This window comes from Amblyomma americanum, chromosome 2 (genome assembly GCF_052857255.1).
Source record: "Amblyomma americanum isolate KBUSLIRL-KWMA chromosome 2, ASM5285725v1, whole genome shotgun sequence".
NCBI lineage: Eukaryota > Metazoa > Arthropoda > Arachnida > Ixodida > Ixodidae > Amblyomma > Amblyomma americanum.
The window spans coordinates 215,362,608-215,389,606 of NC_135498.1; the positions used below are offsets into that span (position 1 = coordinate 215,362,608).

The following is a 26,999-nucleotide window of genomic DNA, read 5'->3' on the forward strand; positions in this document are numbered from 1 at the left end:
AGACTCTATGTCACTTGCAAGGAAGCGGATTTATGCGGTGAAGTACAATGACGTCGCCGCCGCTTTGTTTGAACGGTTTTGTGAGGTCTGGGCCTAGAGCGTTCCTGTGAGTGGCTCGATATTGCAAGCCAAGGCCAGGTGCCTTGCAAACATTTTGGAGCATGATGGTTTCAACCCACTGAACGGTCGTATTCAGCATTTCAAGGACCGGCATGAGATAAACTCGTCATCGCCGACCCCGACGGTGTTGTGTGTGAAGTAACAGCGAAGACATTGTGGCAGAGGTGCACAGTCGCAATGAGCCTCTATCCGAGGATGAGCCCGACGAAGTGAGTGAAAGTGCAGCAGGAGTTTCACGCAAAGACACGCTCAACTGTTGCAACAAACTGAGCCTCTACTGCGCTCAGAGAAACCTCGGCGAGCAAGCGCTCAAGTGCTTCACTGTTTTTGAAGATGAAGCCATTAGCAATGCAATTAATCGTGGTGCCTTACTAAAATAACGTCGTTCTTTCATTCACTACGACGCTTTGACAAAAAGATCAAATAAACTTCTCTGTTACCTGTGATTGCAGTACTGTGCACCTGATGCATTGTCAGGTGCACTTTGAAAGGTAGGCTGGCCATTCTGAAAGCACGAATGCATGGCAAAGCTATGTTTTGGTTATAGTGCACTACCGCTTATAATGCGGATTTTCCCGACTCCCGCGGTATGCGTTATGAGCAGTCTATGCTACTTAAATCCGTGATTCATCACAATCACGGGGAACTAGGACCTTAATAACGTATAACTAAGCAAAGAAGTACGTGCACTGAAGGTATAGCACACATCATGCCTTTCCTGTGTCAAAAGATTCAGCAGAAGCATGTTGGACTGAGTGGATGCCATCCTAATTTTATATATATATTTATTTATACAAGTACCTGCAGCACCACACGGGCATTATTGCAGTGGGGGACAATTGGAGGAAAATAACATGTGACAAAAGCTTAAAATAGCTAAACACAATTGGTAAAAGCAAGAAAGTAACAAAGTACGTAACATTGATAAGTCATCTGGCGGCAAACGGTCTTCAGTGTACTGCGGTGCAAAATTACAACACAGAAATGGAAAGGGTACACCATCGCGTGAAGCGCAATGCCAGCCAAAAGATATGAAGTAAATGGGATGATATTAATCTACGGCAGACTGCGTGACAATAAAGAAAGAAACTCTGAACACGTTTGACATTCACCAATGCTCTTGGGAAGCCTATTCCAATGTGCGGAAACATGCGGAAAAAATTAATTACGGTAGACGACAGCGCATTTCAAGAACTTTCAGCTCGTGATCACATCATTTAGAGATGAAGTGGGGAGGAAAAATGTACAAGTTCTTATTTATTCCTGCGAGATCAGAGTAAATTCAGAAAAAAAATTCCTTTGCAGTTAATCGGTGGTGTGCTAGTGTTTTCCAACCAAGGTTCTATTTAACTAGTGTAATACTGCTACGGAAGTTATAATTACCAGAAACAAATCTTGCAGCGCGGTTCTGGACGCATTCAAGCTTTTCTATAAGATTAGAGCGTTAAGGGTCCCATACCACGCAAGCGTATTCGAGTTCCGGAAGAACATTTGTTATGTAAAGCAGTTCTTTTACTTCCTAGGGTGGGGGGGGCTTTATAAAAATTACGTCTAACGAGGTTTAGCATACGAGATGACTTTAAGGTTAAGTATTCAATATGTCTGTTCCATGTTAAACTTTCTGAAAAATAGACCCCGAGATATTTGTAACGTTGGACCTTTTCAAGAAGTAGTCCGTTCAATATATACGCTGATCTCACAGGAAAGCATTTATGGGTGAATGACACAACTTGACATTTGGCACTGTTCAAAGACATGCTCCACTTAGTCAAGCATGAATTTTGTTCACATCATTCTGCAAACTGTTAACATCAGAATCATTTTCTACATTCCTGTATATGGCACAGTCATCAGCATATAAACTCACTTTGCATTATTCTAGATTTTGAACAATGTCATTTATAAAGACTAAAAATAACAAAGGCCCCGAAACGGACCCTTGGTGCGCGCCAGAGGTTACAGTGACAGGTGTTGATTTAGTTCCGTTTATTAAAACATGCTGTGTTTGCCCAGACAAGTAATTTATAATCGAATCCACTATTGTAGGGTGTATACAGAGACAAGATACATTATGTAATAGCAATGCATGAGAAATGGTGTCAAAAGCTTTCCGTAAATCAAAAATATGCAGTCTACCTGAAATCCAAGGTCAAAAGAGTCAAAGGGATGATGGGAGAACTCTACCAGTTAGCTCGTACATGACAAGCCAGGCTTGAATCCATGTTGAGCATTCAAAAAGAAATTATTGCTTTGAAGGTGTTTCATTGCAGCAGTGTATACAATGTGTTCGGTAGTTTTGCAACATACGCATGTTAGAGAAATAGGCCTGTAGTTTTCTAGTACACTTTTGGGACCGTTTAGTATATGAAAAGGAATGATGTGGGCTACCTTCCACTCTGCAGGTAATGAAATGGTATTTTATGATTTATTAAACAGAGCTACTAAAAAATGCGCAATTTCTTATGAGCAGGATTTTAATACCTGTGACGGAACACCATCAGGACCGCCAGCCGATTTGTTGTTCAGATTGGAAATAAGCTTGAGAACACCGTTATATGTGACAGTAATGATAAGCATATTCTCGTAGGCTATTTCTTGTATTTCAAGCAGTTCACCAGTGTACGTCTCAGAAAAAACACTTTTAGAATAGAAATTCAGACAGCAAGCCTAGAGCCCGGTGTACTGTGCGATGTCAGTGCACGTTAAAGAACCCCAGGTGGTTGAAATTTCCGGAGCCGTTCACTACAGCGTCCCTCATCCCTCATAGCCTGAGTCGTTTTGGGATGTTAAACCCCCATAAACCAAACCAAACCTTCTCATAATCATCAAGTACTGTTTTCCCACCAACTGATAAACTAGGAACAGTGGTGGCCTCTTTAGTATTTATTTTGACAAATTTACTAAATTCTTTAGGATTATTCCTCAACTTTGCGTCAAGCGATGAAATATAAGTTTGTTTATTTACCTGGATTTATTGCTTAATTTTGTAGTTCACGTGACGCATTTCCTGGAAAACAGACTGATTGCGAGTCTTTAAATACAAAGCATACAGGTGGTGTTTCTTGTTAATTAGCGAGCGAATTTTCTTCTCCACCCTAGGTTTATCATTCCGGCGCCTAGTTGTCAAATCTTTGGAAGGAATGTATTTTTCAATTAAAGCCTTTACTTCATCACTAAAAAGAATCCAAGCTTCATCTATGTCCACTGACTGGCTGACCTCACAAAAAATAGGGGAGAAATTAGAAACCTCTCGTGATAAAGACGTGTAAACCTATCGGTCATTGAAAAAAACCTTTCTAGAATATTAATGGGCTGATCTAATTGGAGCGGCAATACGCGTGGTAACAACGCAATCGTGTTCAGTGATACCAGGGATGACAACTAGATTTTGGATCAACGACTCGGAGCTAGCGAACAACAAATCCAAAGTGCTGGCAGAAAAATGATCTCGTCGCGTGCATTCGGACACGAATTGGGTTAGGTCATTAGTTGTAAAAAACTCTGAAAAGGCTAGAGATAGGGTAGTCGAATCTGTGAACACAGGTTTGCCATTTCCCCAGTCAACAGCAGGCATGTTAAAGTCACCCCCAAGTATATACTCAGTATTTAAGGTAGTTAGAAAGTTTGAAAGCTCAGTAAATGATTCCGGATCACAAGACCTAGGAGACTGGTAAAAAGGCCCAACAGCGAGGTTACTGACATTGCTCATTCTAACCCTACACCATATGGATTCAGCATAATTTAAAGAAGTAGGTAGTTCACTACTCTGAAAGCATTAATTAATGAGAATAAAAACGCCATGTGTGTTTCTGCCACACCGGTAAACATAATTACCACGTGGAAATACTTCGGTATTTGCGACAGATTCATGAAACCAGGACTCAGTTCCGATCACTATGAGCGGTCGGACAGCGGAAAGCAATGCAGCGAACTCGTCAACCTTATTTTTCGAGCTTCGGCAGTTAGCTAACAAAACATTAAGTGGAAGGTAACAAGAACTGTTATATTTCACGCCAGTACACAAAGTTTTAGGTTCTGCACAATGCTTGACCTTTAGCTATCTTTTTATTTCAGTGACCACCTTTTTTCCGCTATCACAGCCAAAGATTTTGTTGCCGATGTGCAGTTTATCGAAACATAGCTCAAATGAGAGCTTTGTGGCTAGAGCATATTCAACCAGTTTTGATTGTGCATATCTGATAGCAGTACTCAAACCCTCTCGAATTGCGTATTCCTTATCTTTCAGCTTGGATCCGCATGACAAAAGTAGTTCCTTAACTTTAAATCTACAGAAATGACAATAATTGGCCGGCTGTTTCCCTCACGAAACATTCCCAGCCTGTGAGCACGTTCAATATCTTCTGTTGTGATAGTCTGGTCGAGCTCAGTTTCAAAAAACGCGATGGCTTTTTTGTCAGTCTCTCTCCAACTTTCATTTTCACAACCAGATAAGCCAACAACTATCAAGCTATTTCTGTATGTCCTGTTGTTTGCATCCTCAAGGGACGTTTTAATTTCGACCATTTTTCGCAGATTTTCTGAGGACTGTTCTTTGGCTGAAAGTAGATCACTTTGAGGAACAGCGACTGTGTTCTGTAGTTCTTGTATTGAAAGAGGGAGAGCAGAGTTCTCTCTCTTAACATCTTCAAGCTCGGAGAAAAAACGAGTCTGCCCTTGCTCAAGCCTGCGGACAATTGCATAAATGCCTTCAATACTAGCACATCCTTCAGTACTGCCATCATCTGGATCAGGGCCAGGGTTTAATTCGACATCCCCGGAGAGAAGTAAATGTAATCCAGAGAAAGCACTTTAGGCAAAAGCACGTAAGCCGATACATTTTCTCACGTACTCCAATAGAGTGTCCAATAGACTCCAAATGACTGAAAGCATGGTATGTACGCTTGAAGATGTAGCCATCTTGGGACTCATGTTTGAGTACGTGGCTGCATTTTTTTTGTTTGGTGCCCTGATTAAGGCACAACAGAAATGATCAAAACTGAAGAGGTTGTTTTCTTGGGCGACATGCATGCGAACGCTGCATTCACTGATTTTACTAACAAGAAGCCACCTGTGGTGCATCAGGGTTTTGTCATCGCGTCTTTAATGATGTTTGTTTCCAGGGCTTCGTGTTATATTTCTTACTTCCCTTTTCCTCCACTGTGTTTCTGATGCAGTATGTTGGGTTCAATGTCCCGAAACAATGCATGGGCTACGAGGGACATAACAGAGGACTCGGGATTCATTTAGACCACCTGGGGTTCTTAACTCTTTCCTTACCGTAAAAAAACTATCAATTTTGAATGTTTTAAAATATAAATATTTCTTCAGAAAGTGCTAAATGCACTGATCATGGCAATATATCAAACTGCAGCTTATTGATTTTACTTCCGAATGAAAAAAACGAAAGAGTTGTGTGTGCAGAACGTTTATAAAATTTACTGATGAAATATGTTGGTAACTAAAAAAATACAATCAAACCAAAAATAACCCTCTGCACGAAACCATAAATTTATTTAAAAAATTAAAATAGACAAAATATTGCACATGTTCTTAGCTACCATTCTTGTGATTTTCAGCTTCGTACGTAATGCACTGCACTTTCCGTATCCTCTCAAGTTAGGCAGTATGACTGCTGTGCCACTAGAGAAAGCAGTCACATGAGGACATGAAGTGGAGGTAGATGAGGGATGTGCTCCACATTGCTCTTGTTATGAGCACTGTTCTTGTTTTTTTATAGCACAGCTCACAGTTACTGTCTTTCCCCTTTTTTATTTTTCAGTGTGTAGTGAATGGGTGAAAAGAGGGTGTGGCCTTCTTTGGCATCATCATAATAAAAAAATCTGCTGGTGCATTTGGTAAAATATCTTGGCAGTACATTGCAACGACCCTAAAGCACCAAATAAAACCACCCTCATTATTTACAAATGAGGCGCACTGCATAAAATACAACAAGAGTGGCAAAGCGAAACGCGCGAACACGCGCTGATGTCACGAACCTCTGAGGTGAAGTCTTGCAATCGGAACTGAAATCCCATTGCTACTAAAGAAAGAAGTGCTCGATGTAGCTTTTTGCCTTCCAGGAGCGCACTGTGCAACAGACACCATGATTGGCAGCCGGTGGACTATGCCTGGTCGAAGTTTTAATATTCACGTCACCTTCTCGCATTATAAAAATAAAAAGCAAACTGAAAGAGATGGTGTTATAGAAGCTAACTAAAAGGCTCAGCTCGTCCAACAGCATCACCTTTAATTTTTCGTGACAGGTTCAAAACGTCGGTCATACAGACCAATATCCAGAGCCGCTCTCTGGCATGGTCATTTTCCACCGACTGACATGCCGCGGTGCGAGCGTTTCTTTGGGGACTGTGGGGTTGCTGCAGCTCCATGGCTGCGCCTGCATATAGCCGTGATACACTGGCCTTCGGGCGCTTAAAAAATATTGCCAAACCTACTTCCACAGCGTAGTTGTGTTGCAGGAAGCCTTTGCATTATCAAAGGAATAAAACTGATGCGTTAGTCATCACATCTAGTTTGACATTCAGGCTGACTGTGCCGGGGCACTTCGCACGTGCTCGTAGTATCACTACTGTCTTGGTGCTCCATCGCAGAAAAAACTCTTGATCAATACCAATTATTAGGTGTATGGCTAGCATATAGTTCAAATTCCAATGCGCTCTTAATCCTTCCTGCTGGCCATAAATCACCTCCTACAAATGGGGCTTTGTTGTCGTCTGTGCGGTGGTGTGCCAGTTACATCAACAAATTATCGTTATGAGCTCAACTGAGCCGCAGGGCTAACAGAAAACAAATTTTGTAACAAGTTATGCTATCTGGCACATAAAAATGTATTTTCGCTTAATTTATCAAAGCTTGAATAAATATATTAGCAGAGAAGCCAACTTTCACAAATTCTGCAGCTCGAAGTCGCATTCATTTTATTCGGAAGCTTTCAGCGCATGTGACAGCGTCGCGTAGCCGCTTGGCCAAGTGTCGTAAATTGTAATAAAATCGTGTATATTTGGATGCGATTCACACAGATACCAACAGCAGAAATATACTAAAGTCAGCCCTTTACCCCGCTGATCGCTCTGACATACATGCAGAAATAGCATTCATGATTAAACTGCGCGAAAGAAACAGGGACAAAGGCAAGAAAACACGTACACACACAGAGCGCAGACTTCCAACTTTTATTCGAAAAACGATTTCGAGCATTCCTTTTAAATGCACCAGAAGAACTTGCTTTGGGGCTAGTTGGTTCATGATTGAAGTTCTGAAAGGCGCAAAAGACACACACACAGGAAAAAAGGGGGATGACACAAAGAGCGCCTACTACCAACCGAGTTTATTGCGGAAACACCCTCTTTTATAAGCCAAGACATATCAACCATGAACCGGAAGCAAGAAAACACATAATCATGGTTTGAATCATGGACACCTGTTAGACGGGTTTTCCGCTTTGTTGATGATTATTTTATTCTTTTTGACGGGACCTCTCCCTTTATCTTTGACGATGCTGTTGCTGAAGTTCTTAACATTTTTAGAGACAGTGCTCAAGGCCTTACTTTTACTTGGGAACTGCCTCAAGAGGGCAAAATCCAGTTCCTAGACATTCTGTTTGATTTCTCTAGAAAAGACCATGTGTGTTGGGTGTACAATCCCCGGTCTAAGAAAAGCCTCATGCCGTTCAGCAGTGCCCACTCCAAACTGGTTAAACGCAGCATCGCCATCACGTGCCTACACGCAGCTCTCTCGAAATACTGCGATCATTGTGTGCAGGCCGGCTTCGACAAGCAGCTGCTGAGATCGGGTAGCGCTGCCTACCCGTACCTGATGATAACAGCGATATGTGAATCTCTGCTACAAAGAATCAAGGTCACTTCTAGCGGTGAAACGCAAAGCAAACAGAAAGACAAGAGGCCTACGGTGGTAATACCGTACATGCATAAGATAGCGCACAACATCAAGAAGGTAGGGGGTCGATATGGTGTAAATGTGTTGTTTTCAGCACCATGCAAGCTTACAAAAATTTGCTCCATGATGAACAGACGACCCCGAAGATGCGCTATCAAACATCAGATACGGTTCACCGATTGCAAGTCCGAAGTCATATATCGCATACCGCTCAGCTGTGGATCTGCTTACATCGGCCAGACTGGCCGGTGTTTCAACGAGAGAGCTAGCGAGCACAGAAGAACAATTAAAAACAAGGACAGGGGCAACCTGCCGGATCACTGTAGGGAATGCAGAGATTGCGGACCGGTGTTGAAACAGGCAACGTTTATCGGCAGAGGCAAGGAGCGATTTTAAAGAGAGATTATCGAAGCCTATCATATACAGAAAGCTGGGTCCACGTCCATCAGCACTTCATCAATTGAACTCTGCCGCCAAGAGCTGGGTTTCTTAGACGGCCACGTGTAGTTCTAGATTCTGGGGTTTTTTGTTTGTTCTTGTGGCTTTTTCTTTTCTGCCGATGGTGTTTCGAAATGTGAATTCAAACCATGATTATGTGTTTTCCTGCTTCCTGTTCGTGGTTGGTATGTCTTGGCTTAAAAAAGAGGGTGTTTCCGCAATAAACTCAGTTGGTAGTAGGCGCTCTTTGTGTCATCCCCCTGTTTTGCTGTGTGTGTGTCTTTTGTGCCTTTCAAAACTTAAATGCACCTGCCCACCAGGTGACACAACCCCAATCCAACACAGCAGATAAGTTCAACAGTTTAGTAGAGCCAATCTGGAGAACCAGTCCAAAAAAAGCCCCAATGTATGCGTGCCTAAACCCCCTTGATACCTAGATAAAAGGAGAGAGGAAGATAAAAACCTGACAGTGAAACCAAAACTTCAAAGAGAACGAAAACGAAGACAGCCGAAACGTGTATTACGAGCGATAATCTTACTAAGCAAAGGAATGAGACGTGAAACCACCAGTAACAACAGTAAAAGATGAAGGTGCAAGCACTAAATGTAGGCAGAAAAGCATAAAAACGAAACCATATGAATGATACAAAACAAGATTAACAACGAGGCTAAAACCATGAAACTGAGAGTATATGGAAACGACCATAAACAAAGCTAAAGGCTTATGCGAGAATGACAAAGGCTAAAATCAGGCTAAAATCTATGAAGGATGGAAACAACAAGTAACAAGAGTAAAGGTGCAGGGTTAAAAAGGACAGTTTCAAGGATGGAAACAACAAGAAACAAGAGTAAAGGTGCAGGGTTAAAAAAAGGACAGTTTCAAATGTTACTTTCTAAAAACGAGATTTCTTTATCCAAAAGCAGAATGGACGGTGTGCTCACACAATTGTTCGCATTCTTTGCGATTAAGAAGGCCTCAGTTATTTCTTTTTCTGTTTTGGTTCTAGCCGTAGCGAGGAACTTTGTGCTTTCGATCAACGGGTGGCAATCTCTTTTTTTTGCACTTTTTACAATGTAAAGCTAAATTGCCTCCTGAGTTGGTAGACAGATTGCGAACGTGTTCAGCTGCCCTCTCATTGAAGCATCGCCTAGTTTGGCCGATGTACATCTTTCCACGGGACAATGGAACCTGATAGATAACTTCTTTGGCACATTCTGTGTACTCAAGGCTGTGGTTTAAGGTGCTTCTTTTCTGTCTATCTTCTCTGTTCAAGATAGCACATACTTTAGCAAGCTTACAGGGCACCGCAAACACAAGATGGACGCCGAATCTTCCTGCAACTTTCTTTAAATTGTGTGACACACGGTGCACGTAAGGCATGACACACACAGGTTTTCGTTCTTCGTTCGCTTTTCGGTTTGTATTCTTCATCCTCTGTAGCAAGCTTTCGCAAACACAGGCTATCATTTGCCTTGGATACCCAGCAGCATACAATCTCTCAATCTGATGGTTGAGAATGAAAATTGTGCTGACAAGACTTTTCTAGGGCGGAACGGCAGGCTACGTGAACGATCGCTCTTTTTACCAACTTTGAATGTGCACTGTCATAGGGTAGAAATTGCTTGTTCATTCTGGGGTTGTAGGACCAACAGATATGTGAGGGCGTAAATTCTTCTGTCTCGGAAGCGTGCCAGCAATGCAGCCAGGACCATCTCAGTGGAAGACAACGTCAACATCCCCGGAAATATACAGAGCCTTTTGGAAAGAGGTCCGAAGTTCTCCTTTGAACCGCGGACAAACCGCTCTGAGCTTCTAGCAACAGTGCGACAAATTGCCCGTAGCGCAACTAACCAAGATAAAGGACGTGTTATCGGCGACGGAGTTGACAGCCTCATCTGCACTGTATGTGAACGTCCACCAAAGAACCCTCCTTTAAAGAAGATCGTAAACTACTTGAAAGACAACGACCTTACAGTCATCAAAGCCGACAAAGGCGGCAGCTTCGTTGTTATGCTAGTTGGAATGTATGAAGAAAAGGCTGTACAGGCGTTAACGAAGAACTTCGGGCCGATAGAGTTTTGTGAAAAAAGACAAAAGAAAGCTTCCAGGAAGCTTCTGAAGAAGGTACAGCTTGAATCAATAGCCAAAGACGTCAAGAAAGATCAAAATGGGTTCCTGCACGTTTTCTTCACAGGAAAAACCCACAAGGTAGATTGCCCTCTTCGTGTTTCAGAGAAGGACAGCTGGCAGCGCATGGTAGGGGATTTTCTAAAGAAGCATCTGGACAAAGTTGTGGGACCGGATCCGTTTTTAGTGCAGAGCTCAAAAGAACTTCTTGCCACTCTGGATGACATAACCTCGGCCACCACGGCGTTCTCGATAGACATAGAGGACTTGTTCTACTCTGTTTCGCATGAAGCCTCGTTTGCAGCTGTCAAGCAGCAAGTAGAAGAATACGGTGAAATCAGCTTCCGCAACGCAGTTAGCATGTCCTAGGAACAATTCCTTGAACTTTTGAAATTTTACCTTGCCTCGACAGCAATCTGCCACAAAGGACAGTTTTACATTCAGAAAAGTGGCATTTGCATTGGTTCATCCGTAGCACCTATTTTATGTAGTATTTCTCTCTCTTCCTTTGACCAGCGTTTGCAGTGTTGTCTCTACGACCAACATTTTGTGTGCATCTTTAGGTACGTTCATGATTATCTCGTGATGGCAAACCTCTCTGCTCATTCTAGTCTGCCTCACCCAGTGAGTAGCATCCTTAATGTTTTCAAGTGTGTTTTCAATTTAGCTTTACATTGTAAAAAGTGCAAAAAAAAAGAGATTGCCACCCGTTGATCGAAAGCACAAAGTTCCTCGCTACGGCTAGAACCAAAACAGAAAGGGAAATAATTGAGGCTTTCTTAATCGCAAAGAATGCGAACAATTGTGTGAGCACACCGTCCATTCTGCTTTTGGATAAAGAAATCTCGTTTTTAGAAAGCAACACTTGAAACTGTCCTTTTTTTAACCCTGCACCTTTACTCTTGTTTCTTGTTGTTTCCATCCTTGAAACTGTCCTTTTTAACCCTGCACCTTTACTCTTGTTACTTGTTGTTTCCATCCTTCATAGATTTTAGCCTGATTTTAGCCTTTGTCATTCTCGCGTAAGCCTTTAGCTTTGTTTATGGTCGTTTCCAGAATTCACTCTCAGTTTCATGGTTTTAGCCTCGTTGTTAATCTTGTTTTGTATCATTCATATGGTTTCGTTTTTATGCTTTTCTGCCTACATTTAGTGCTTGCACCTTCATCTTTTACTGTTGTTACTGGTGGTTTCACGTCTCATTCCTTTGCTTAGTAAGATTATCGCTCGTAATACATGGTTAGGCCCTCTTTGTTTTCGTTCTCTTTGAAGTTTTGGCTTCACCGTCAGGTTTTTATCTTCCTCTCTCCTTTTATCCAGGTATCAATGGTGTTTAGGCACGCATACATTTGGGGTCTTTAGACTGGTTCTCCAGATTGGCTCTACTAAACTGTTAAACTTATCTGCTGTGTTGGATTGGGGTTGTGTCACGTGGTGGGCTGGTGCATTTAAAAGGAATGCTCAAAAGCTTTTTTCGAATAAAAGCTGGAAGTCTGCGCTCTGTGTGTGTACGTATTTTCTTGCCTTTGTCCGTTTCTTTCGCGCAGTTTAATCATGAACAAGAAGCACCAACTAGCCCGCCAGAAAACCCTTCTTGAGAAACAGCATCTTAGAATGGTAGTGGTCGAGCTTACATTCCCTTAGTGAGCTTAATGGGAACAATAGCAAGATTAGCACACGGATGTCGAAGACGTATTGGCGATTGAAAACACGTGCTTTGCCCAGACAATCTTCAGTCTGCAGCTGGCCTGTCTGGTTACTACACCATTAATTCAAATGAGTAAATCTATATTCTGATGCATAAATTTATCATAGATGGTAGCACACGTAAAAGATGGCAACAAGCGACACGCCAGCACAGAAATCTGCTTATAGTACTAGTTTCCTGTCCGCACCCTACCTGGTCGAATACCCTCGGACGTCACCTTAACGAGTAACAATGTGTCTCCGGTAGCAGTAGTACTCTCTGGTAGAGGGAAAATGTGAGTAGTGATGCACAGCACACACCCATATATGTTAGGTGATGGAGCGCGACGACAGAAGCAAACACGTAGTAAACACGCGGTCTACAGGCGGCACCGGCGCGACCCCAGTCCATGGTATCGAAGTAGGAGCGCGGCCGCAGCCTGCGCGCGAGGGTAAAAAAATCTGGTCTATAATGACCGATGGCCTACGGCGCGGAAAATGGGGCGTGGCCTTCTTTAACATCATCATAATCAAAAATCTGCTCGCGAAGTTGGTGAAATATCTTGGCAGTATATTCCAAAGACCCTAAAGCACCAAATAAAACAACTCTGATCATTTACAAATCAAGTGCACTACATAAAATACAACGTGAACGGTAAAATGAAACACATGCAAGCACACGCTGATGTCCCAAGTCTCCGTGACGAAGTCTCGAAATTGAAACTGAAATCCGATCATTCCACGTAGTTGTCTAACTCACCACTACTGATCTAAAAAAAGACAGCATAGGAACCAACAAAAGTGCTCTGTGCAACCGTTCACTTTCGAGGAGCGCGTGTTGAAATGGAAGCCATGATCAGCGACCGGCGAACTGCATCTGGTCAATGTTTCATTATTCACGTCCCCTTCTCGCATTAGAAAATGAAAAGACAAAACTGAAACCAATGAGTTCGTCTTACAGAAGCAAACAAGATGGCGTAGCTTATCCCAGAATTTTTTAATTTTTGGCGGCAGGTGCAAAACGTCGGTCATATATGAGCGGTGGTCTATGGCGTGGTAAGGAAAGAGATTAACATGCACTGACATTGCACAGCATGCTAGCATTTTTGCATATCACCTCTGTTGGAATGCGGCCACCACAGCTGGGATTCAATCCCATAACCTTGTGATCATCATCATCAGCCTGACTAGGTCCACTGCAGGGCGAAGGCCTCTCCCATGTCTCTCCGATTAGATTAACCGTGTCCTTTGCCAGCTGCACCCGCCCTATACCTGCAAACTTCTTAATCTTATCCGCCAGCCTACCTTCTGCCGCCCCCTGCTATGCTTGCCTTCTCTTGGAATCCACTCCGTTACCCTCAAGAACCAGCGGTTACCTTGTCTTCGCATTACATGCCTTGCCCAAGCCCATTTTTTTCCTTTTGATTTCGAGCAGGATGTCATTAACCCGCATTTGTTCCGTGACCCACTCTGCCCGCTTCTGGTCTCTTAATGTTACACCTAACATTTTTCTTTCCATACCTCGCTGCGTTGTCCTCAACTTCAGCTGACCCTTTTCATTATCCTCCACGTTTCTGCCCCGTAGGCGAGTACTGGTAACATACAGCTGTTGTACACTTTTCACTTCAGGGATATTGGTAAACTGCCATTCATGATCTGAGAGAACCTGCCACATGCATTCCACCCCATTCTTATTTTTCTAGTTATTTCCCTCTCATGATCCGTATCAGTGATCACTACCTGCCCTAAGTAAACATATTCCTTTACCACTTCCAGCACCTCGCTACCAATTGTGAGCTGCTGTTCACTTGCTGAACCCCAAATCGATTGAGCCATTGCAGTGCGTAACTGCATTTCTGATCTTAGAATGTTCGTGCGTGACTGCTTTAATGAGATAGCATTAAGGGCACCGTGTTGCAGAAAAGCCGGCATTGACATCGGCATCACTGGCTGTGAACGAAGCCTCCCGATGGATGCAAAGAATTAATAAAATTGAGCTATAAGGAAAATTGGGCAAATAGAGGTGGGCATGCTTCCCATAGGCCACAAAGGCTCATTGGTTCGAGCTGATTAAAAGTGGACCTGGTGAATGCGTTGTGGTCTAGCACTTAATGAACTGTCTTAAAGGCATGTACTCATGCGTACATGACTAATTACGAATATGTTAATTAGGAATTAGGTCATTGTGTGAGTGTTGAGTAGGAAGTCGGAATGGGACCCAACAACACTATCACGCGCTACTCTAAAAGGCAAAGCTTAAGGGTCCCCAAAAATTTTTTTTTCAGTCAAATTAGTTGAAAGAGTAGTGTTGTGACCTGTCAATTACGTTAGTCTTTTGGTGCTCCTTTTCCTCTGCATCTATAAGTACAACAAACTCGGGAGTTGCTGCCTGCACCAGTTCAGAGCTCCACGGAGCACTTTAACTACCTTCGAACTGTCATACGCTTCAGTGTCAACGTGAGGCTCTGCAGGCCTTCCGGAATTATGCAGTGGGAGGTCACAGGAGATTGCCCCCAATCGAACCGTAATCCAAGTAAATTCTTCGTCAGCAGACAACCTCCTCATCACATTTTCCCCAGACCCACCATGTCTTGGAACCGTTGAGGGTGTATGTGCGTGCGGCTGGGTCGTGGCGAGCGCGGGTCTCCAGGCCACCCGGATTGCTGCCGTGGTTGGGCTCGGTGAGGCCGAAGCAGCCCAGCAGCTCCCCTTGTGCCAGCCGCGGCAGGTACCGCTGCTTCTGCTCCTCCGTGCCAAACAGGTAGATGGGCAGCATAACCAGTGAGGACTGCACACTCATGGTCGACCGGTACCCACTGTCTACCCTGCAGCACCAGAGAAGGAAAGAAGGTGCAAAAGGTGAACTCCAGTCATCTAGTTAACAACATGGTGCTTTCCACCACCCAGGGAAAAACTTCAGTCCATGACCACGCTGAAGGTGATGCCCTCTGTCCCGGGCGCATATATCATAATGTGAAGACTTGTCACATATATTAAGGAGCCTAAACTAAATTTTGAAGGAAAAAGGTGTGAAGAAGACGACGCAAATTAACCGAAGAATAAAGAAGAGGAAGAAGGAGCATTCGTTGAGGTGGAGAGAGATGATTGGTGAAGGAGCATTCGGTGAGGTGGAGAGAGATGATTGGTGGAGAAGAGAAGAAGACGAGGACAAGGCTTACGTGGACAAACACTGAGGCTATAAAAGGGCGAGTGAGAGCGAGGCACAGGGGGGGAACAGCAGAGAAGCGGAGGCTCCGGCGGGTCAGGGACACTTTGGCTGGAAGATAGCGACGCCGGGTACTGCTCCGGTGAGCTTGCGTTCTACGACTCCGCATCGTGGACTTCCTGCCGTGCCTGAGCCCGTTCCGGGGAGTCAACGGAGGACGCTACCACCTGCTACGGCCAGGGGTGTCTCCAGCGCTGTTTCCACCCATCCGGGTGGTGCCCCCAACGCCAACAACACCGGCATCACCTCCACGGGCGCTTGCACCTGGAGCTTGTACGACGCAGCCAGCGACGCCAGCCCAAGCACGTCGAGCGACGCCAGCCCAAGCACGGCGAACGCCGCCTCGACGCCGCCTACTGGATCCATACAACGCCGCAACCACACCGAACCAACCGTGAGCACGAACGCCGACAACTAATAGTAGTAGTAGACGCTGGTAGCAGTGTGCCCGGGTGGTGTGTATTTATAAAATTTGTGTTTTGTGTTAGTTTTGTGTTCTAATGCGTGTGTCGCGTAGGCTGTATTAGATGTGCATTTGTGTGGGTACACCCGTTGCCTAGTCCATTCTTTCGGTCCGAGTGTTCTCCGGAGAGATCTGTGACAAGACTGCTTTTCAGAAGCGCTCAGTGAATGTCTTAACCAAATTGGTTCCTAGCTGAAAGTGCAATAAGTCATGATGACATGATGACTCTGATGCCCTAGCCTAGGTCTCATTGCAGGGGCACAGACCACCTCTTCAGACTAAAACTTAACACACTCGAGAACAAAATATACAGTAGAATCTCGATAAATGAAAATCGGTTCAACGGAATTCCCGCTTAAAAAGGAACAGCACCTCAGGGTTGGTTGGTTTTGTATTAAGGCTATGTGAAAAAAATCTCGTTGGTTGGAAGCAAAATTTTTCCACCATCAGGTAAACAAAACTAGAAATAGAACCAAAACTGCAACTACTGAAATTGCCTGATTCTAACACGCCCCGACTGCGACATGCATGTGATTTTCCTGTTCAAAAAAACATCAAAGCATTATTCATTCATTCATGCTTGCGCGTTAATGCTTTTTCACATCAAGCAACTGAGCAGACTGAGCCACTGAATGGCGTGCCACAGCGAAAAATTTCCAATTTGTTGGAATCTTGTTGCTTTGGCTGCTCGAGACGCCGCAAATGTTCAAGTTTTCGTGCCACGGCAGCAGAAATTGTGAGTGTTTTCACTTGCATGTGAAACAGGCTTTACTCATTGCTCTCCTTGACAGTCCTTCGCAGTCATTACGGTGCATACACCTCAAGTTGCATTAAGCGTAAGAACGCAATTGCAAGGCAAGTCGGAGGCAAATACAGATCAAAGACAGCCCGACTTTCATGCTTTGCATACTCACATGCAGCAAAATGAAGTAACAATTATCCTGTAGTTTTGGATTTTAGCTAAAATGCACGCAGCAGACCACAGAGATTATGAACAGTCACTACCGGAAGTGTTCTTTAATGCTACCTGCTGCTAGTCTGGGAAAGTGACCGCCACAAGAAGCGAGCAGATGGCACGCAGTTTGAATTTTCGTTAGTGGAACCAATTTGCATTCATATATATACTTTTTTTTTTTTTTTTTACAAAGGGTGCTCCATGCATCATGGCAGGAGCGGGCACCGGTATTGTACAGACGCATTGTAGCCGCAGCTCGCCCACCAAATTTCGGATCGTCATCTTTTTTTAAAACAGGTAAAATTTTACGCGGCAGTATATATGCAGCTGGCCCTAACATCAACAAACAAGATGCTAACTATGCCTACAGAGAAACCTCTCCCACGTGGCAACACGAAAGCCTAAGCGCGATCTTGTGGTGGCAATGACACTAGAGCTGGTTGTAGCATAGTTTCCGTTTGAAATCCACACAACGTGCATGCCGTTTCGAGGCACAATCTTTGTTAAACAAACAAAAAAAGAAGGATAAAAGAGTGTTAGAATCAGGTAAATACGGCAGTAGTGAAAGTTCAGTGCCACTGTCAGTTTTTCTTTTTCCAGTACAGGCAGAAACGGCAGTGCAAGTGCACTGACAGCAAAGTTCAAAACTCTTCCTGCACAACCCCTCAAGTATGGGTGACATCATTCAGAAAAAATAGCTGCAAGAGCTAAAACAAAGAAATGTAAAATGTTTTCTCATAGATGGAAGTGCCTATTTCCACTATTCCGCAGGTTTCCAGAAAGAGTGACTGCACAACTGAAAAGTTTGTCTTCCTTTTATATCAAGTTTGTGCTCATAATGTGCATTTTGCTCATTCTCTCTGTAAATAGAACATACCTTGAGGTTCCGTTTAAAGACAGTCCACTGTATGCTTCAATCGATCATCACCACCACCTCGACAATGGTGTTGGAGGAAGCAGGGGAGGAGATTGAAAGGCAGGGAGGTGTACTTGGAGAAGAAATCAGTCTGCTACCCTGCACTGGGGGAAAGGGATGAGGGGATATAAGTTCCAGTAAAATTAAGTCAGTAAGCATGAGGTAAAGTCATACCCTATCGAGCAGGCCCAATGCTCTCAAGAAGCGGAGCAGTACCTGGGAGGCCTACACTGCCAACAATCACCAAGACAATGTTCAAGAATCTTCGTCTTCGTCAGCGGGCGTAAATCAAGATGCTTCAGCGTATGGCAGAGAGAAAGAAGCACACAAGGTTGGTGCAACAGTGGAGAGGATGGCCTTGAGGTGGGTGTAAACTGGACCAGCAGAATGTCGTGATGTGCATCACTGATGTTTGCAAACAATGTACGTGGCCTGGTAATATGAAGGCTGCCAAGATGGTGAGAGTGAACCTGGCAGAGGTATCAAATATGTACCCTCAGGGCATCAATTGTTAGGTAGGTGACCAAATTCTCCAGGGCAATTAGTATGGTTGCGGCCATAGAGGCACATTTCAGCAATCCTAGGCAGGTCCCGAGAACCATGTCCATCACATACTTCTTGCGCCACTCCAGCACCTTCTTTATACTCTCAGTAAAACTGAGCTGCATGTCTGTCCTGTCGACAGACCCCATCTTCTTCTTGTGCTGTGGCTCTATCCACCTTCCCAATGATGCTAAGATGAGCATCATGAACAGGTGTCAACATGTGTACCCCCCCTCCCCCTTGTCATGTTACTTGAGTGCCAGGAGCATCTTGGTGTTCAAGGATTCCACTTCAACCTTTTTCATCTTTTTCCTGAAATTTGAAAGACTCTTTCAGTTGCTCCGAAAAGTTATGCAAGGAGAAGGAGGAGAAAAGGCAGGGAGTTTAAGCGGAAGAGGAAAACAAAAAACAGAAGAGTAACAGGAAAATGAAGTCAGTATGCGAAGTCAGTAAGCGTGCAGGCCAGAAGTTCTCAAGAAGCAGAGCACTGCCTGGGAGGACTTCACCACTGACGATCGTGTGGCCAGTGGCAGAGAATCTTTGTTTCCGTCAACGGGGGTAGATCTAGATGCTCCAGCTCATGGCAGAGAGACTGCCTTCCGGCACAGATTCACAAAGAATGTGGGCTATAGTCTCGTCACACCCGCAGATGGCACATGCAGGGCTGTCAGCTATACCAATTAAGGAAGAGTATCGGTTGGTGAATGCAAAACCAAGCCACAGGCAACATAGCAAAGCTGCTTCAAGTTGTGGCAGGCCGGGTAGAAGCTGGAGCTTCAGCTCAGAGTCCAGGGATTTTAAACGCGAGTTCGAAAATTGGCCTGAATTCCACGCGGCAAGCGTGTCCTCCCGCACAAGTGTGCGAAGCCTGCCTGCTCCATCTGCTCTCGAAATGGTGATCAACACATAACTGCCATTATGGTGAATAGTTCACATCACCTCGTCTGCACGGTGACTGCCCGCGGTGCTGCTGTGTTCTGGAAGCCACTGGTAGATAATATCTGCCCTTTATTGATGGCAGAGTGAGGTAGTTTTCAAATTTCCATGACCAGCTATTCATGGCCTTCGCAGCGAAGAGCAGCTTGTAAGCCTTGGGGGGCTGTTTTGGAATCGGTGAAAGTAGGCCACTGCTGGGGAGAGTGCTGATTGATATGCTCAATGGCGACATACAGCACCCATCGAAGAAGTCTCGTGTGCTGTCCTAATTCTGATTTCTGTAGTCCTTGCGGGTATAACCACGAAACCCGAACTACTGATGGGCTTCACTGAGCCGTCGGTGTAGAGTGCAGCCTGTTTGGATGGTGCTGCTCATGGAATTGTCGACAGTGTGTCCTTTTCCAGAGGCGGTATTACGGATCGCTCTCAAAAACAGTCTCAATTTTGAGATCGTGACGTCAAAATGACAACACCGCGAGATGCCGACCGCGGAATCAGCCAATTAGCAGCAAGGTTGCAATGGCCATTAGCAGGGTACCGCCGTGGAACCATTTATTCGCACGACAAGGGACCATAGTGTAATGTTTTGCTGTAAAGACGCAGCGAACAAAACGAGTAATATTTTATTTTGCTAAGAAACTACATTTGAAACTCAACAGAACCAAGCAAAACAAGCAGTGTTTTCCCTTTTTCAATTAAGTTTGCTGTTCAGTCACTTTTGTTGCCGTGAAGGTGTGAAGGTGTGCCGTGAGCGGTAAAGCGTAAACATGTTAGTCTAAAAATAAACAAACGCAATGAAGAAAACAAATAATGTTTTATTTTGGTAACAAACTGTGTTAAAAACTCAACAACACGAAGGAAAATTAGAAGCATTCTCAGTTTTGCAATTAAATTTGCTGTAGGGTAACTTCTCTTGCCATGAGGGCGCACTGGCAGTGGTATAACGTGAACATGGCGGCTTGCAAGAAAACAGCTGATTCCATGGCTAGTTCCTGTTTTTTTGCGTGTCGTCTAAAGTCAAGGTACTTTGCGGATGTCTTCAGTGCGCAGAAAAATCTGGTTGAAGGCAGTGAATGCTACCAGCCTGCCAACATCAACTTAGCTCGGCTCAAAAATCGACGACGACAACTTTAGTCTGTGTTCTCGGTCGGCGCCTATCGATGATCGAGTGACGTGTGGCTCTGTTTATTTTCTTTAGAAAATACCAGAAAACCATGAATCATCACACAGAAGCAACTGCCGACAGATAGGTGCAGCTGCTGATAGCTTGCAATCTCGGTGCGGGAAATGAGAGCCGACACGGCCTGCCTCTGTGGCAGCAGTCACTCTTCTGCCTCGTAACCAAGTGATGCCGCCCACATCGTGCTAAGCACTTGATGTTCCATTGGTATTTTTGTAGCTCCGTTCGGTTGATGTTCAGCTGTTGCAGTAGTTTCTTTTTTTTCCTGTGCAAGATGCAGAAATTGTGATGTAGAGAGAAAGGAAGCACTTGATTTGATAACTTTGCTATTGTCACCAAGGAGAGAACGAGCTTGTTCCATTAACGTCATCTGCTGATCTTGTAGTAGATCTAGGGTCAACCAGGAAAGTAGTAGTTTGCCTGCATGGCTTGTGTAGAGGCTAATTGCAACTGGGCAGAAAGTTGAGCAAGTTTGTTCATGTTCGCTGGTACATAGCGCTTGCATATGATCCAGGGCAGTGAGGCAGGTAGGACAGGGCAGTGATGTGTTATAGCTGGCAGGCGGAGTGATGTTGGTATAGCTGGGTGTGGTATAGCTGGGCTGTGTCGACGTTTTCTTCATTTCCAACGGCGCCTCGACACCCACCGGAGGCGAAGAAGCGCAGCGCGCACAGCACCTGCCGCTATACTGACAGCGCACTCGCCCGCATACCTCCCAGTTCAACGGCGAGTTCGTCGCACAGCCACTGCGCAGTCTCCTTCTTAAATTGAAGCATCGAAATAACTCGTCCCGCGCGTCAAAGCACCCTCCGACCCCATTGCACCCTCCGACACCATTGCTCGCGCGGTCACCCGCATATACGACGATGTAAACAGCCACCATTTTGTGTCTCAAACGCTTTGAGACTACATTTCCCAGCCTCAAAAAATCGTCTCAATCTGCCCGCATAATTAGGTGGCCAACGTCAACACTTCTGGGCCATTTACGACGTCAGTCAGTGACGCAAAAAATCAAAATGACCGCCGACCACGGCCGACCAATAGGAGAGGGGAAAATGAAACACTTTTTGAGACAGTTTCGATTATCCGTAATATTGCCCAGGATAGCCAGAGAGCAATTCCACGATAATTGAGCCAGAAAATTCAAGTTCCTGAATCATTGTATAGTGCTCGTTGTGGCCCCAGAATAAACAACAAATTCTGATACATGGCTCGTCTTTGTATCCCAGAGGTCAAGCATCTTGAGAAAAAAAAAAATGTTTTTGAGGAAAGGAAATGGCGCAGTAATTGTCTCACTTATCTCAATGAACACCAAACGCCCTGCGCTGCCATAAGGGAAGGGAGGAAAGTGGGAGTGAAAGAAGACAGAGAGAAAGAAGTGCTTTAAATCGAGCAAGAACCATACACTTTATCATGGCAGTTGCAATCACCATATAAGGTTCCTTAATTCTTTTATTTGTTCGCTGCCATGTTGGCAGGTGGTTATGGCACTCGGCTGCTGACCTGAAAGATGCAGGTTTGTAGCGCCCCTCGCGTTGTGCTCGGCGCGCAGGCCATGGCACGCAGCACCGGACAAGAAAGAGGAAGTTGGGCTAGGCCGCTGCAGCGCGAGCAGCGCAAATAAACAGTTCGAACCTCAACACTGCCGGAGCTGGTTCTTCCTCGCCTTAGCTCCGACAGAATTGGCGACCCGGCTTCGAACACGCAACCCCATCATCCTACATGGATTCCGCTGGCTCTTCCGCCCTGCCTACTGGCGGCGACCCGTCCCAGAACGCTCAGCCTCTCGGTGCTTCAGTGGCCGCATTCCAGCTAGTCAGCCTGCCACCATTTTGGCCAATAGCCCCCGCGCCTGGCTCCTGCAGGCTGAGGTGCATTTCCAGCTGCGACGTATCACCAGTCAGGAGACCAAGTTCCTCCACCTCGTGTCGTCCTTGCTTCCTGACGTCGCTGAGAACTTAGTGGACATCATCAGCTCGCCGGATTCGGCTCGACTTTTTGACACAGTGAAGGCGGCTATCATCGATCGCAAGTCAGCGTCCGAGCGCAGCAAACTCCAGCAGCTCCTCAGCGCTACAGAGTTGGCGACAGCCGCCCTTCGCAGCTCCTCTGTCGCATGCACCAGCTTCTGGGAGACTCCGCTGCTCAGCACGACCCACTTCTGAGGAGTTGTTCCTTCAGCGTCTTCCCCAGCACATCCTCGCAGCTGCAGGTGATGTTTCATCAGACAAGCTCGCTGAACTCGCTGACCGTGTTGCGGACTACTCACGGCTCTCCAATGTCAGCTCCGTGGCCAGTTCGCCTCCAACTACTACCGCAGACTCCCAGCTTGTCAGCAACAAATGTCAACTTGATGCTCTTGCCAGGCGGCTCAATGCCCTCGCGCGTTTGCCATGCCGTTCTCCGCCGAGGTTCAGGCCACGCCGACGCTCCCCGGACGCGCAGCCAGCCACCTCGCCCTCGGCTGTCTGCTGTGTGGGGTTTGACATGGGGAGATAAGTACTTTCTCCCCACTCAATCGCGGCTGACACGGTTCAAAGCCGCCCCACCCCGTGATCGCGTACGCTACCGAGCGCACGCCGACCACGGCGGGCCTTGCTCTGGGGGAACAAAGGAACGACACATTGGCTGACACAAACAGGCATTTATTGCTACAGAAACAATAACGCCAGCTAGCAACAAGGTACGCTAATGAATCAAGGACGTCCGACTCACCAGCAAGGTTCCGAGCGAATGTTCGCCCGCCCTAGGGCAAGGGATATAAACTCCGCAGGCCGGACGGGACGAGTACGGGAGCCTGTCTCCCCGTCGCTTCTTCGCCCCGTCGGCGAAGAGCGGAGCCCCGAGCGACGCGTCCGATCAGGGTGATTATCCCGGCCCAAGAGACCCCATCTCCCGCGGGCGGGCTTCAGCAGTCTCCCGCGCAGCGACGCTGGCGCCCTCTCTTGCCAGTTAATGTAACTGGCAAGGGAACGCGCTCATCCTCGGGGTACGACTGCTGCTGCACGGTGCCTCGCGGGAAAGCAAACTCAGGGGGCTGCAGGGCAGGTCCCCACATCCCCCCAACCTTAAATAGACCCACGCGCCTGAAAGTACATGCTATGGAGGAGTCTCCTGGTCTTCATGTCTTTGAGGCACGTCTTGCAGCGGAGGTCACGCCGACAGCGTCCACGCAGACTTCCGCGGTATTCCGAAGGCGGCGTGACGGTCTCCGCTGGGATGACTCGTATGGCCCGCGGACTACCGTGTCCGCAGGCCCGCGAATCGAAGGCCGGTGGGAAAACTGCAGGCCAGGATCCTGCAGTAGTCGCCAGGGCAGCAGCAGCCGGAGGTGACTGCTGACTGGTCTCGCCACAGCTGCCCCGGATGGATGCGGCGAACAGGATACAGGCCGCTCCGTCGCAGCAGGTGGCAGCGAGACGATGTGCACCGGTCAGCAAGCCTGGGTGGCTCTCTCGGCGTGCCTTTAACGTAGGTCACGGGAGGGGAAACGGCATCCGCAAGGGCCTCGTGGCACAATGCCTAACTCGCTAGCAAAACGTGTCGGCGGCTGTGCAAACGCAAAGTTCGAGTGAACAAAGCCCTTTCTTGAGTTGAACGAGACTGCTCAGTTCGTGCGAGGTTACAAAAAAAAACGGACGGGCAGCAAAGTGCGCCCCCTCTCAACGTCACGGTCCGGTGGTCATGTCTCTTTTAATGTGGTGCAGGCAGCTCCGAAAAGCCTCAGGCCTAACGACCACTCCGACAACGACCGTGACCACAAGAAAGACCCGAAACGGGTTTCGTGCGCGCAGCCGCGAGGAGACGTCAGCTTTGTGGGGTGGTCCTACCCCGCTCACTGCACAAAGCAGCTTCTGAGCGGTCGGCGCCCACCGTATCGGACGGTGTCGGAGCGCCCGGTGCCGAGCTGCAATACCAGCGAGCTCGTAGCGGCACCCGTGGCCCCAGGCCACCCGGCTCCCGGAGCCGCGACTCCCAGAGTCGAAAAAGAGATAGTAGAGAAAATATATACAGAAACTCGGACCACCCACGCGGCTTCCGTACTCACTCGCTTCGGGCTCGGCGACTCCGCGGGCGCTAGGCCTCGAACTCCCTCGATGCGGACCAAGTCATTCTCACGAAGAAACTCCAGGGAAAAAAATGTGCTGAGCATGTCGAAAAGTTCAAACATGCTGCAGCGCAATACTCGCACTCAAGAAAGCATGCCGCAGGTCCTAGCGATCAAAATTCACTCTAGGCCTAGCACTTGTCAAGTCCGGACAAAGAGCGTTCCTCGAACCGAACCGACAGTCGTCCAATGTTCCAAGAGCAGGCCCCACGTTGGGCGCCAGATGTGGGGTTTGACATGGGGAGATAAGTACTTTCTCCCCACTCAATCGCGGCTGACACGGTTCAAAGCCGCCCGGACCCCACCCCGTGATCGCGTACGCTACCGAGCGCACGCCGACCACGGCGGGCCTTGCTCTGGGGGAACAAAGGAACGACACATTGGCTGACACAAACAGGCATTTATTGCTACAGAAACAATAACGCCAGCTAGCAACAAGGTACGCTAATGAATCAAGGACGTCCGACTCACCAGCAAGGTTCCGAGCGAATGTTCGCCCGCGCTAGGGCAAGGGATATAAACTCCGCAGGCCGGACGGGACGAGTACGGGAGCCTGTCTCCCCGTCGCTTCTTCGCCCCGTCGGCGAAGAGCGGAGCCCCGAGCGACGCGTCCGATCAGGGTGATTATCCCGGCCCAAGAGACCCCATCTCCCGCGGGCGGGCTTCAGCAGTCTCCCGCGCAGCGACGCTGGCGCCCTCTCTTGCCAGTTAATGTAACTGGCAAGGGAACGCGCTCATCCTCGGGGTACGACTGCTGCTGCACGGTGCCTCGCGGGAAAGCAAACTCAGGGGGCTGCAGGGCAGGTCCCCACATCTGGTACCACCATATTTTCGGCAGCTATGCCCACAAGTGCACACACGCATGCTCCTGGTCGGGAAACGCTGCGACCGGCCACTGACGGCGGCAAGTGGTTCTGGTGAGCGGACATGCCACCTCTTTTACGTTTCGCACACGATTACTGGCACTCGTTTCCTGGTCGACACGGAAGCACAAGTCAGCGTCATAGCGGCCTCTTGGGCAGACAGCCGTTGCAACGAACAGACCTCCCCGCTCCAAGCGATCAACAACTCCCCCATTCGCACGTACGGGCAACAATCGTTGAAGCTTAACCTCGGATTGTGCTGCACATTTCGCTGGATCTTCATTATCACTGACATCTCTTAAGCTGTTCTCGGCGTGAACTTCCTCAGTTTCGTCAACCTAGCCGTCGACATGCAAGCTCATCGCCTCATAGACCTCAGCACGCACCTCTTCATCACCGGCGTACTCTCCACCACTGCGGCGACGGGGTATCGCGCTTTCGACCCTGTTTTGCTGTATGCGAAAGTTCTGGCTGATTTTCCCAACCTCACAAAGCCGCATACCAGAGAGTCAAAGGTGAAACACTTGATCACTCCCCACATCGTGACTTCGGGACCTCCGGTGTTTGCTTGGCCTCACCGTTTGTCGGGAGAGCACCTCGCTATCGCTCGCCGCGAGTTCCAACGCATGCTTGAACTCGGCATAGTACGCCCTTCCTCCAGCAACTGGGCATCACCACTTCACATGGTGCCAAAGAAGGATCCGGGCGACTGGAGACCATGTGAAGGTTACAGCGCCCTCAACGCTCACACTTTACCAGACCGCTATCCACTTCCTCACATACAGGACTTTACATCAAATCTGGCTGGGTGCACGATCTTCTTAAAATTGACTTAGTAAAGGCTTATCATCAAATTCCTGTGGAGCCCGCTGATATTCCGAAGACGGCCATTACCACACCGTTCGGCCTCTTTGAGTAGGTGCGGATGCCTTTTGGCTTGCGCAACGCCACACAGACTTTTCAGCGAGCTATCAATGAGGTTACGCGAGGCCTCGACTTTGTGTTCGCTTACATTGATGATCTCCTCGAAGCAATTTCATCTGGTAGTGAGCACGAAGCTCATCTGCGCGCCCTCTTCCAACGTCTAGATGAATATGGGCTCGTCATCAACCCGAACAATAAATAAACAATGCCTCTTTGGCGTAGCTACAATAGAGTTCCTCAGCCACCTTGTTACTCCACAGGGCATTCGGCCTCTTGACAGCAAAGTCAAAGCCATTCAAGATTTTCCTGCCCCAACGTCACTCAAAAAGCTCAGAGAATTCTTGGGCCTCCTAAACTTTCATCGCCGCCCGAAGTGCGCCTCTTTCCTGCAGCCTCCAACCGATCTTTTGGCGATGAGAAAAGGCTCTTCTGGCTACGAGGACTGAGGACGCTGCCGCTGCATTTGCTGCTGCCAAGAAGGCGTTCGCAGATACCACTTTGCTCATACATTAAGTTCCTGATGCTCCACTGCACCTCGTCACCGACGCCTTAGGCATTGCCGTCGGCGCAGTTCTCGAGCAGTATGTCTCTAGTTGGCAGC

The 26,999-nt window shown here is 47.0% G+C and overlaps 1 protein-coding gene across 2 annotated transcripts in view; it reads right to left on the reverse strand.

Moving 5' to 3' along the window:
* The window catches only part of LOC144122139 (glutaryl-CoA dehydrogenase, mitochondrial), a 75,295-nt gene that overhangs the window by 23,322 nt on the left and 24,974 nt on the right, over window positions 1-26,999 (reverse strand). For both annotated transcript variants that reach the window (XM_077655699.1, XM_077655700.1), the window contains exon 4: window positions 14,870-15,109. In XM_077655699.1, the coding sequence (XP_077511825.1) occupies window positions 14,870-15,109 (240 nt within the window). The remainder of the gene's footprint in view (window positions 1-14,869; window positions 15,110-26,999) is intronic.